At 40.8% G+C, this 13505-nt stretch overlaps 1 protein-coding gene across 1 annotated transcript; it reads left to right on the forward strand.

Moving 5' to 3' along the window:
- Positions 1 to 256: 256 nt before the first annotated feature.
- LOC128692748 (pseudohemocyanin-2-like) lies at positions 257 to 3538 on the forward strand. The gene is made up of 3 exons (XM_053782086.2): positions 257 to 438; positions 1267 to 2790; positions 2978 to 3538. Exons 1-3 carry the CDS (start codon positions 294 to 296, stop codon positions 3412 to 3414), a joined length of 2106 nt encoding a protein of 701 aa, XP_053638061.2. The 5' UTR covers positions 257 to 293; the 3' UTR covers positions 3415 to 3538.
- Positions 3539 to 13505: the final 9967 nt, after the last annotated feature.

The raw sequence follows: 13505 nt of genomic DNA on the forward strand, positions 1-13505 counted from the left end.
GACCTACTGGAGTAGGTAAAGTACACAAAATTCATCACATTTGTTATTACTACAGTAAATGTGATCATTAAGATCACACTACAACTGACCGTCAAGGTCACACTAGATTTGATTATCAAATTCAAACCAGAATTATTTATTATGATCATAGAGGTGGGATTGAGATCACTCATGCATAATGCACTACCTCAGAAACAAGTATATGATAGCTAACCAACAAGAGTTCCCACTTACTCCACCACTTACCGCTGGGCGATAAGAGAGTCCAATCAGCAAGCTGGTCACAGGGCGAGATGGTGTATATAAAGGGGCGCGAGAGCTGCTGGGACATCAGCACCATGAAGGTCTTGGTGGTGTTCGCGCTGGTGGCTGCCGCCTCCGCCTTCTCATTCTTAGGTGATGACGATTTCAGTGGCTTCCAGAAAGATGAATCTGACGGTAAGTATGTCAGCTACGGTCCTGTATATTTTATCACGTCTATTGTTGGTACAGCAACACAATGAATTGTTAACTGTACGCAGTACATTTTAAACTGTTCTGTTAAACTGTGTTATGTAGTATAAGAACTGTCAGAATGTGTTACAGTGGTATAGTAACTGTGATGCCGCTGTATACCAACAATACCAACCTGTGTTGGGTAACAACATACCATTATATTAGCCTGTGATGTGCAGTGGCACAGTAGTTATATCAGTCTTATGTTGTACAGTTGCATGGCAACTTTTCAAGCCCTGTGTTGTACATTGGTTAGTAACTATGTCAGCCAGTGACGTGTAGTGGTAGAGCAGTTATGTCAGCATGTGTTGTGTAGCTGAATAATAAATGTATGAGCATGTTGGATGGCAATTAGGAGCTGTACTGATTATACCAACTAGAATCATTATATACATAACTCGTAGTGCAATGATTGTAGCTAAAATACTCAATAACTCATAGACTATTGTAGGAGTGACTGAAAATACAAAAATCGCTAACTACTAACTACCAGATTTAGAGCATAACTAATGTAAATATAAAAATCACTAATTACTTGATTTGTAGATTAATGACAATAAAGACAGTCATAAATTATAACACGTTCAGTAATGACTGCAACGAACATATGAAGATTAACTATTGGCTTCTGCGTATGGAAGGAGAAATCAAATAAGGAGAATTGTGCCTCTATTTTCATTGTTTCACAGGTAAATCCTGTATCATCGCCTATACAAAACATCAGTTTTAAAAATTTCCCTCATGATATATTCCTTATAACGTATTCCACAGGTGTACCATTAGCACAGAAGCAGCACGACATCAACTACCTGCTCTACAAGGTGTACGAGCCTCTGCATAATGCTAACCTGAAGACTCTAGCTGATACCTTTGACCCAGAAGCCCACGCATCAGATTATCGTGACGGTGGTGTTGCTGTTCTCAAGTTACTGAAAGAACTCGAAGATCACACCCTTGAGGAGAAGCAACATTATTACTCAGTGTTTAATGCCACTCAGCGGGAACAAGCCATATTACTTACTAATGTTCTCCTTCAGTGCCAGGATTGGAAAACAGTTATTAGCAATGCTGCTTACTTCCGTCAGAGAATAAATGAGGAAGAATTTGTTTATGCTTTGTATACAGCTGCCAAACACTCCCCACTTGCTAAAAATGTTGTACTTCCTCCAATATATGAGATTCTTCCTCATTTTTTCACAAGCAATGAAGTACTCCAAAAAGCATACAAAGCGAAGATTACAGCTACACCAGGCAAATTCGTAACAAACTTCACAGGCACCCCGAATAACCCAGAGTACAGAGTTGCCTACTTCACTGAAGACATCGGCCTTAGTAATCACTATTTTAATTGGCATATAGAATATCCCTTCTGGTGGAATGACACTTTCGGCCCTCATATTGAACGTAAGGGTGAGACCTTTTTCTGGATCCATCACCAGCTCAACAACCGCTTTGATGCTGAACGTTTGTCCAACCACCTCGACCTTGTGCAAAAACTTCACTGGGATGAAACTCTTCATGACGGCTTCCATCCTCATACTTTATACAAATATGGAAGTTTCTTCCCGGTTCGACCTGATGATATCCACATCGAAAACGTGGATCATGTTGCTGAGGTTCATGATTTAGTAGTACTGGAGAACCGCATTCGAGATGCAATCGATCACGGTTACATCATTGACAAGGAGGGCTCCAAGGTGGACATTAAAAATGAAGAAGGTATTGATATCCTTGGTAATATTATTGAGTCTTCTTTGTACAGCCCCAATGTTGAGTACTATGGTTCCCTCAACAATTTGGCTCACGTCTTGCTTGGTCACCAGGGTGACCCCCATGACAAGTACCATGAGGCTCCCAGTGTCCTGGAGCATTATGAGACAGCTATACGCGACCCAGCATTCTACCAGCTACACAAATACATTGATGACCTCTTCAGAAAACATAAAGACCGTCTTCCACCTTATAATAAGGAAGAGCTTGAGTTTCACGGTGTTGCTATCAACAACATTAACATTGATGGTCCATTGGAAACTTACTTGGAAGATTATGAATATAGCCTCGTCAATGCTGTGGACGATAAAGACGAGGTTGATAACTTAGAGATTAGCACTTATATTCCACGTCTGAAGCACAAAGATTTCTCCTTCAATGTTGACATAATAAACAATAACAATGTAGACGTTTTGGCCACAATCCGTATCTTCGCCTGGCCACACCGTGACAGCAACGGCGTCATCTTCCCATTCAACGAGGGTCGTTGGCGAGCTATTGAACTAGACAAGTTCTTTAAGACTCGTAAGTATAAAATATATTTCACAGTTGTAAAAGCAGAAAGAATGTTATTATTCATACAAACATTATTGTGAGAGAATAATATATTAGGATATGTTGAATATATCAATCAAAATTCTACAGAAATTATTCATTTGTTAATAAACAGAGTTTATTTATATGATATATATTTTCTCTAATATTTCCTCAGTAAAGCCTGGAGAAAACCACATTGTGCGCAAATCTGTTGAGTCGTCGGTGACAGTGCCTGACGTGCCTAGTATCAACACCTTACATGAGAAAGCTGAAGCAGCACTCAGTGGAGGCAGCGACTTGCAACTGGACCAGTTCGTGAGCGCCACTGGACTGCCCAACAGGCTGCTCATACCCAAGGGCAACGAGGCTGGTGTAGAGTTCAAGCTGGTGGTGGCTGTGACTGATGGTGCAGCTGATGCAGCCATTAATGGTCTCGAGACATTTAAAAAGTTCCACCACTATGGCTACAAGGGAGTCTACCCAGACAAGAAACCTCATGGCTACCCACTGGACCGTCACGTCCCTGACGAACGAATCTTCCACGACATTCCCAACTTCGCAGAGACCATCGTTAAGGTCTTCAACCATGACGAACACATCCACCACCACTAACACTCATGTGCTTTTAGTTTCTAATAAAAAAAAAGTTTACCACTTAATGCATGTAAAAGAGGACATTCGACATCGAGAATTCCTAAGATATTTTGCATTTGAGAACAATAAATATATACTTTGCCATGTTGAACATAATTATCCATAAAAAAACATGATTATTAAATACAACTTGTTGGCAATAATAGCAATAGTTCTAATATTCAAGGTGTTGTATTGACGGAGAGGAAACGGCGGAAGTAATTGTCATTTTTTTTGTGAAATACTTGCAAGAGTTATTGAACCAAATATATTAAACACAGATGTTAGTATTGTTAAGATTAACATCCATAAACATTTTCTTCAAATTCTACGTAGATGTTACAACTTCCCAGACTTTCCTTTTAGCCTTCGTCCAATGGGTTATAATTATTATTAATAATTCCGAAGAAAAGTTGTAAATGTATTCTGAAACCGCTACTGAGTGAAACTGAAATAACAGCTCTTGACTATAGCCTCACCTCCACAGGTAATAGGGCAAAGCATGGTTATATTTAATAATATTCATGACTGTCAGGACAAAGGAACATAGAAACAACTACACACATAACTGAAATTATAATCTGATTATCAATCCTAAGTATTTATAATAGATACATTAAAGAGAAGTTGAATGTGTATCATAAATATAAGTAAACCATGAGATAATCATAACAGACCATGAAATAGAATATAAGAAATATACAAGAATACTTTACGATCAAGAAAGGGCTAACATTGATTATATATAACATATATTCAGTAGATTGGAAGGTAGGTTCTGTGACTCGGGCAAGGAAGTATACCTAGTATATACTTTGAAATCGTGTTTATTTCCTTAAAGAGTACCCTTTATACGATCAATGATCTACAGAAGGGAGATCTTGGTAGATTCCAGCTTCAACAGAGCCACTCGCATATAACTGTAGACAGTGTTCCCCTGAACACTCTACAATCTCCACTGATACATTGTGTTACAAATACACTCACAATTACCTGTTATAACAGAAGAAACTGTAGGTAATACACTATAGTACAAATAATACTTAAACGGAGACAGATGTCGAACTGAGGTATACCTGGAGTATACCTGGATAGGGTTTCGGGGATCAATGCCCCCGTGGCCCGGTCTGTAACCAGGCCTCGTAAAGACTCCTCCTGTGTCTCTAGTCAAGAAGGCACCAACACCCCTTTTCCTCAGTCTCATATTTTCTCTTTCCCTCCGCCTCTAGCCAACAACTGCTTTTCTAGCTAGAGGAAACTAATCGCATTACCACGACACATGATAACATGACTGTCACTGCACGTCAGGCAATGGATAGTTACACCAAAAGAGAGTTAAAGGACATAATAAAAACGCATTATATTAAATTACATACATTACGTATGCCTCATATGCCTGTTAATACTTATTCTTAAATCTGGCGAATCTCAGCTTCAGATATGCGAGAATATTATTAATAAATATAGAGAGCTTCCACTATACTTATGCCCAAGGCAAATACGCCCTTATGCAGTCATATCACAAGATATGCTTATGATACAGATATTTTGTATTACCTAATGAATTTAATTTCATAAACTTTTCTGTATTGTCTCTCAGGATTTACTAAAATTTGATCGTCCTCAAGCTTACGTAAGTTTGTGTATCAGTTTATGACTTGAGTTTGTACGATATTCGCCAAACCTTCTCTTTCTTTCCCTTCTTTGCATCATACAAGTTTCTGCGTAGTTTGAACAGCGGAATTTGCCATTTCTGAACAAGAGTTAGTGACCGAATCAGACGGGAAAAAGAAGCTAGGCTTAGGACCAAAAAATCATACCGTCACAATTAGTGTTGTTTTTGACATACGTATATTTATAGCAAGAAATGTGGGGCGGATTTAAAGTAGGAACAAATACAATTCATTACATTTATTAAATACTGCTAAGCCACAAGACTGTGCTTGCCTTATTCAGTTAAATAAATTTGTGACATGACCTCTCAAGCCATTGTAAATATGTGCAATGGTAATTTTCAGTAGCCTCCTCACCAACGACGATGTTTCGGTCCGACTTGGACCGAAAAGGAGGAGGAGCTTACAACCGAAGGAGAGAGGAGATTAAGATGAAACGTCATCGTAAGCTCCTCTCCCCTGTATGCGGGTTATTTGTGTATTGTTCCAGTCACCTCTTTGTTCTTCTGCCCGGAGTAACTAATTCACAGCGCAGATATGTAACTTGCTCAACACGAAAAGGTGCACCATGCCAAGAATAACTTAAAACACAGAGGTAACTTAGGTAACTTATTGAGCACAAAGACCTATGCTAGGAGTAACTTACCACGAAGATGTATATATCATGCCAGGAGTAACTTACTTACCATAAAGAGATATACTAGGCCATGGAGAGCGAATAGTTTGCAGACGAGTCAGGAATGAGAGACTAATTGAGGAGCTAGAGTAGCTAAGAAAAAGTCAATAATTAACAGATAGGCGTAGTTACTGAGGCAGTAATAAGTGGGAAGAATGATGTTACAATTACCACATATTCTTCAGTCGCTGCGCGATCCGAGAAGGATATCCCAGTATCTCATGAGCTCAGCCTCATCTACCTCAGTGAGTGATAAAAAAAATTAATGCCGGTAAATGTCACATAAACAAACGTTGCAGCAACATTCTGCAAATTGGCACTTATGTAGAGTAATAACTATCCATTTAGGGAGATACTTTGACACTGAAGGTCAGAAGCCAACCAGACAAAGCATTCACAAATAAATATTTCAGGTGTCACAATTTTTTCATTAATGTTGGCAAATCGGCACCAGTACAGCCCTTGATTAATCGAAGAAATCTAATTACCTATGTATATCTATGTTTATAAGTTGCTGCTCATCATGGAAAATAAACTTTTATAAAATTAGCAAATCAAAACTTACACAGCTCCAAAACAGTGATTTGAGAAAAGTTTACCGATACTGAAGGATTAAAGCTGACCATCGGAAAAAGTTTTATCCAGGGACAGATAGCAAGTCAGAGATTCCAAGTTATTAACTATTTTCGGATACGGGCATGTATGAACGTACCAAGCTTAAACTTATTGAATAGATTGTTCATAGGATGCTTCAACATTTAAAGATGGGACCATTGAGGAGAGATATATTCAAGTTATTTAATGAAAAAATATTAAATCATTTAAAGCTAGGACAAAATAGCATCTTATACACTCCATTTCTTCTAAGTGGGATATTCCACTGTTGGAAGATAGAAGCTTCTCAGAAGAGGCTCTGGAATGTTAGCACTCGGAAACTAAATCATGAGAAAGTCTGTATGAAACTGAATAGGCAGAGGCTGTAATTTCCAACTATTGCATAAATTTTCCCTTGTTATACCAACATTAAAAATTTTAAGCCAGTCGAATGAGACGCCTAAATTCACTCATCCTAAACTAATGGGCATCACAGTTTGGGCATTCATAACTGGTGAGTGGCTGTAGGAACGGATGTAACTTATGTATGGTTAGTGGTAACTACAAGTCAAGAAATTTATCAGTGGTAATAGTCAACAATGACAGCTCAAATTTATTTGTTGTTGCTTGAGCTGAGTATATAACTATCATTATATGCAAATAATTTATTATAATCAAAACTAAACTTTAAACCATACACAAATAATTTTTTTCTCTATTTTATAGTTGTCGGCTAGTTGGAGCGTGGACTTCAGGTTTAACATAATGGTTACATATGGCGTTTGACTTGGTCTGAAGGAGATTCTCAACTCGATTCATTACTCAGCTGTGGTAATAACTTTATCTAACCAGATTCCATTTACTTTGAAACATCTTAAGTAGAAAAAGAAGACGGGTGTCATCCACCAACCAGCACACTCCACTGACAACTTGGTTCTCGTGTATCCTTTTTTATTAATATCTAACATTCTGGTTTATGAAAAACCATGTGTATTTTACATGGTGTAATAATCTCAGTGTTGCGGTGAATATTTAGGTATGTATATCAAACAAGTTCCTGATGTGTCTGACTCTCTTACTAAGAGTGATCCTGTGACATCGTTACTGGTTGCTGATAACATGGCACAACCCACTACTACGGTACAGCTAGTCTGCTACAATAGGCAAAGATTTGTTTTTTTAAATCTGTAGACTGAAGATAACTAAAAAAGCTAAAGTAGAAAACTGATAATTTCAGATAAAGAAAAATCTTCCTACTGCCTCACAGAGTTAGGAAACTGGTAATATGTTTCTAACAGTAATGTTGGTGTGCAGCTAACAAACAAAACTGAATTAAATCTAGGGAGAGACAAATGAGGAATAAAGCCATAAGTCAGTTCAGGTGGAGAGATGACTGGAGACAGATAAAGTCAAGTCGCAAGTGTCATGTTGAGAGGAGCATCTGACACTATACTATGATGAGAAATAAAGCTAGGGAAAAGCTTCATGTTAGAATGTTATGTACAAGGGTCGAGTCAACAAGCTAGCAACGGAGGGACTCAAAAATCTGGCAACCAGCTTGTGGAATAATTATGTCACTAGCGTAACGGTAGAGAGCGTTGTTACTCTCAACTGCCTCTGTTCGTTATTATATTATTATTATTATTATTTAATAACCAAGTCCGTAGGATTCACACAGCAACTGTTTTTAAAACTTTGTCTTCATAACACTGGAGTAAGATAAGAGCAACACTGGTGTAAGATGAGAGCAACACTGGTGTAAGATGAGAGCAACACTGGTGTAAGATGAGAGCAACACTGGTGTAAGATGAGAGTAACACTGGTGTAAGATGAGAGCAACACTGGTGTAAGATGAGAGCAACACTGGTGTAAGATGAGAGCAACACTGGTGTAAGATGAGAGCAACACTGGTGTAAGATGAGAGCAACGCTGGTGTAAGATGAGAGCAACACTGGTGTAAGATGAGAGCAACACTGGAGTAAGAGGAGAGTAACACTGGTGTAAGATGAGAGCAACACTGGTGTAAGATGAGAGCAACACTGGTGTAAGATGAGAGCAACACTGAAGTAAGATGAGAGCAACACTGGTGTAAGATGAGAGCAACGCTGGTGTAAGATGAGAGCAACACTGGTGTAAGATGAGAGCAACACTGGAGTAAGATGAGAGTAACACTGGTGTAAGATGAGAGCAACACTGGTGTAAGATGAGAGCAACGCTGGTGTAAGATGAGAGCAACACTGGTGTAAGATGAGAGCAACACTGGTGTAAGATGAGAGCAACACTGGTGTAAGATGAGAGCAACACTGGTGTAAGATGAGAGCAACGCTGGTGTAAGATGAGAGCAACACTGGTGTAAGATGAAAGCAACACTGAAGTAAGATGAGAGCAACACTGGTGTAAGATGAGAGCAACACTGGTGTAAGATGAGAGCAACACTGGTGTAAGATGAGAGCAACACTGAAGTAAGATGAGAGCAACACTGGTGTAAGATGAGAGCAACACTGAAGTAAGATGAGAGCAACACTGGTGTAAGATGAGAGCAACACTGGTGTAAGATGAGAGCAACACTGGTGTAAGATGAGAGCAACACTGGTGTAAGATGAGAGTAACACTGGTGTAAGATGAGAGCAACACTGGTGTAAGATGAGAGCAACACTGGTGTAAGATGAGAGCAACACTGGTGTAAGATGAGAGCAACACTGGTGTAAGATGAGAGCAACACTGGTGTAAGATGAGAGCAACACTGGTGTAAGATGAGAGCAACGCTGGTGTAAGATGAGAGTAACACTGGTGTAAGATGAGAGCAACACTGGTGTAAGATGAGAGCAACACTGGTGTAAGATGAGAGCAACACTGGTGTAAGATGAGAGCAACACTGGTGTAAGATGAGAGTAACACTGGTGTAAGATGAGAGCAACACTGGTGTAAGATGAGAGCAACACTGGTGTAAGATGAGAGCAACACTGGTGTAAGATGAGAGTAACACTGGTGTAAGATGAGAGCAACACTGGTGTAAGATGAGAGTAACACTGGTGTAAGATGAGAGCAACACTGGTGTAAGATGAGAGCAACACTGGTGTAAGATGAGAGTAACACTGGTGTAAGATGAGAGTAACACTGGTGTAAGATGAGAGAAACACTGGTGTAAGATGAGAGTAACACTGGTGTAAGATGAGAGCAACACTGGTGTAAGATGAGAGCAACACTGGAGTAAGATGAGAGTAACACTGGTGTAAGATGAGAGCAACACTGGTGTAAGATGAGAGTAACACTGGTGTAAGATGAGAGCAACACTGGTGTAAGATGAGAGCAACACTGGTGTAAGATGAGAGCAACACTGGTGTAAGATGAGAGTAACACTGGTGTAAGATGAGAGCAACACTGGTGTAAGATGAGAGAAACACTGGTGTAAGATGAGAGTAACACTGGTGTAAGATGAGAGCAACACTGGTGTAAGATGAGAGTAACACTGGTGTAGGATGATAGCAACACTGGTGTAAGATGAGAGCAACACTGGTGTAAGATGAGACCAACACTGGTGTAAGATGAGAGCAACACTGGTGTAAGATGAGAGCAACACTGGTGTAAGATGAGAGCAACACTGGTGTACGATGAGAGCAACACTTGTGTAAGATGAGAGCAACACTGGTGTAAGATGAGAGCAACACTGGTGTAAGATGAGAGCAACACTGGTGTAAGATGAGAGCAACACTGGAGTAAGATGAGAGCAACACTGGAGTAAGATGAGAGCAACACTGGTGTAAGATGAGAGCAACACTGGTGTAAGATGAGAGCAACACTGGTGTAAGATGAGAGCAACACTGGTGTAAGATGAGAGCAACACTGGTGTAAGATGAGAGCAACGCTGGAGTAAGATGAGAGCAACACTGGTGTAAGATGAGAGCAACACTGGTGTAAGATGAGAGCAACACTGGTGTAAGATGAGAGCAACACTGAAGTAAGATGAGAGCAACACTGGTGTAAGATGAGAGCAACACTGGTGTAAGATGAGAGCAACACTGAAGTAAGATGAGAGCAACACTGGTGTAAGACGAGAGCAAAACTGGTGTAAGATGAGAGCAACACTGGTGTAAGATGAGAGCAAAACTGGTGTAAGATGAGAGTAACACTGGTGTAAGATGAGAGCAACACTGGTGTAAGATGAGAGCAACACTGGTGTAAGATGAGAGCAACACTGGTGTAAGATGAGAGCAACACTGGTGTAAGATGAGAGCAACACTGGAGTAAGATGAGAGCAACACTGGAGTAAGATGAGAGCAACACTGGTGTAAGATGAGAGCAACACTGGTGAAAGATGAGAGTAACACTGGTGTAAGATGAGAGCAACACTGGTGTAAGATGAGAGCAATACTGGTGTAAGATGAGAGCAACGCTGGAGTAAGATGAGAGCAACACCGGTGTAAGATGAGAGCAACACTGGTGTAAGATGAGAGCAACACTGGTGTAAGATGAGAGCAACACTGAAGTAAGATGAGAGCAACACTGGTGTAAGATGAGAGCAACACTGGTGTAAGATGAGAGCAACACTGAAGTAAGATGAGAGCAACACTGGTGTAAGATGAGAGCAAAACTGGTGTAAGATGAGAGCAACACTGGAGTAAGATGAGAGCAACACTGGTGTAAGATGAGAGCAACACTGGTGTAAGATGAGAGCAACACTGGTGTAAGATGAGAGCAACACTGAAGTAAGATGAGAGCAACACTGGTGTAAGATGAGAGCAACACTGGTGTAAGATGAGAGCAACACTGGTGTAAGATGAGAGCAACACTGGTGTAAGATGAGAGCAACACTGGTGTAAGATGAGAGCAACACTGGAGTAAGATGAGAGCAACACTGGTGTAAGATGAGAGCAAAACTGGTGTAAGATGAGAGTAACACTGGTGTAAGATGAGAGCAACACTGGTGTAAGATGAGAGCAACACTGGTGTAAGATGAGAGCAACACTGGTGTAAGATGAGAGCAACACTGGTGTAAGATGAGAGCAACACTGGTGTAAGATGAGAGCAACACTGGTGTAAGATGAGAGCAACACTGGTGTAAGATGAGAGCAACACTGGTGTAAGATGAGAGCAACACTGGTGTAAGATGAGAGCAACACTAAGATGAGAGCAACACTGGTGTAAGATGAGAGCAACACTGGTGTAAGATGAGAGCAACACTGGAGTAAGTAAGATGAGAGCAACACTGGTGTAAGATGAGAGCAACACTGGTGTAAGATGAGAGCAACACTGGTGTAAGATGAGAGCAACACTGGTGTAAGATGAGAGCAACACTGGTGTAAGATGAGAGCAACACTGGTGTAAGTAAGAACACTGGTGTAAGATGAGAGCAAAACTGGTGTAAGATGAGAGCAACACTGGTGTAAGATGAGAGCACTGGTGTAAGATGAGAGCAACACTGGTGTAAGATGAGAGCAACACTGGTGTAAGATGAGAGCAACACTGGTAAGTGAAGAGAACACTGGTGTAAGATGAGAGCAACACTGGTGTAAGATGAGAGCAACACTGGTGTAAGATGAGAGCAACACTGGTGTAAGATGACAGCAACACTGGTGTAAGATGAGAGCAACACTGGTGTAAGATGAGAGCAACACTGGTGTAAAATGAGAGCAACACTGGTGTAAGATGAGAGCAAAACTGGTGTAAGATGAGAGATGAGAGCAACACTGGTGTAAGATGAGAGCAACACTGGTGTAAGATGAGAGCAACACTGGTGTAAGATGAGAGCAACACTGGTGTAAGATGAGAGCAACACTGGTGTAAGATGAGAGCAACACTGGTGTAAGATGAGAGCAACACTGGTGTAAGATGAGAGCAACACTGGTGTAAGATGAGAGCAACACTGATGTAAGATGAGAGCAACACTGGTGTAAGATGAGAGCAACACTGGTGTAAGATGAGAGCAACACTGGTGTAAGATGAGAGCAACACTGGTGTAAGATGAGAGCAACACTGGTGTAAGATGAGAGCAACACTGGTGTAAGATGAGAGCAACACTGGTGTAAGATGAGAGCAACACTGGTGTAAGATGAGAGCAACACTGGTGTAAGATGAGAGCAACACTGGTGTAAGATGAGAGCAACACTGGTGTAAGATGAGAGCAACACTGGTGTAAGATGAGAGCAACACTGGTGTAAGATGAGAGCAACACTGGTGTAAGATGAGAGCAACACTGGTGTAAGATGAGAGCAACACTGGTGTAAGATGAGAGCAACACTGGTGTAAGATGAGAGCAACACTGGTGTAAGATGAGAGCAACACTGGTGTAAGATGAGAGCAACACTGGTGTAAGATGAGAGCAACACTGGTGTAAGATGAGAGCAACACTGGTGTAAGATGAGAGCAACACTGGTGTAAGATGAGAGCAACACTGGTGTAAGATGAGAGCAACACTGGTGTAAGATGAGAGCAACACTGGTGTAAGATGAGAGCAACACTGGTGTAAGATGAGAGCAACACTGGTGTAAGATGAGAGCAACACTGGTGTAAGATGAGAGCAACACTGGTGTAAGATGAGAGCAACACTGGTGTAAGATGAGAGCAACACTGGAGTAAGATGAGAGCAACACTGGTGTAAGATGAGAGCAACACTGGTGTAAGATGAGAGCAACACTGGTGTAAGATGAGAGCAACACTGGTGTAAGATGAGAGCAACACTGGTGTAAGATGAGAGCAACACTGGTGTAAGATGAGAGCAACACTGGTGTAAGATGAGAGCAACACTGGTGTAAGATGAGAGCAACACTGGTGTAAGATGAGAGCAACACTGGTGTAAGATGAGAGCAACACTGGTGTAAGATGAGAGCAACACTGGTGTAAGATGAGAGCAACACTGGTGTAAGATGAGAGCAACACTGGAGTAAGATGAGAGCAACACTGGTGTAAGATGAGAGCAACACTGGTGTAAGATGAGAGCAACACTGGTGTAAGATGAGAGCAACACTGGAGTAAGATGAGAGCAACACTGGTGTAAGATGAGAGCAACACTGGTGTAAGATGAGAGCAACACTGGAGTAAGATGAGAGCAACACTGGTGTAAGATGAGAGGAACACTGGTGTAAGATGAGAGCTACACTGGTGTAAGATGAGAGCAACACTGGTGTAAG

The sequence above is a fragment of the Cherax quadricarinatus genome, chromosome 6 (genome assembly GCF_038502225.1).
Source record: "Cherax quadricarinatus isolate ZL_2023a chromosome 6, ASM3850222v1, whole genome shotgun sequence".
NCBI classification, from domain to species: domain Eukaryota; kingdom Metazoa; phylum Arthropoda; class Malacostraca; order Decapoda; family Parastacidae; genus Cherax; species Cherax quadricarinatus.

Excerpts from the sequence above, each read along its gene's own strand:
- LOC128692748 (XM_053782086.2), top strand. The coding sequence starts at position 294 with ATGGTGTATATAAAGGGGCGCGAGAGCTGCTGGGACATCAGCACCATG. Across the intron at positions 439-1,266 it reads CCAGAAAGATGAATCTGACG|GTGTACCATTAGCACAGAAG; the intron begins GTAAGTATGTCA and ends CGTATTCCACAG. Across the intron at positions 2,791-2,977 it reads AGACAAGTTCTTTAAGACTC|TAAAGCCTGGAGAAAACCAC; the intron begins GTAAGTATAAAA and ends ATATTTCCTCAG.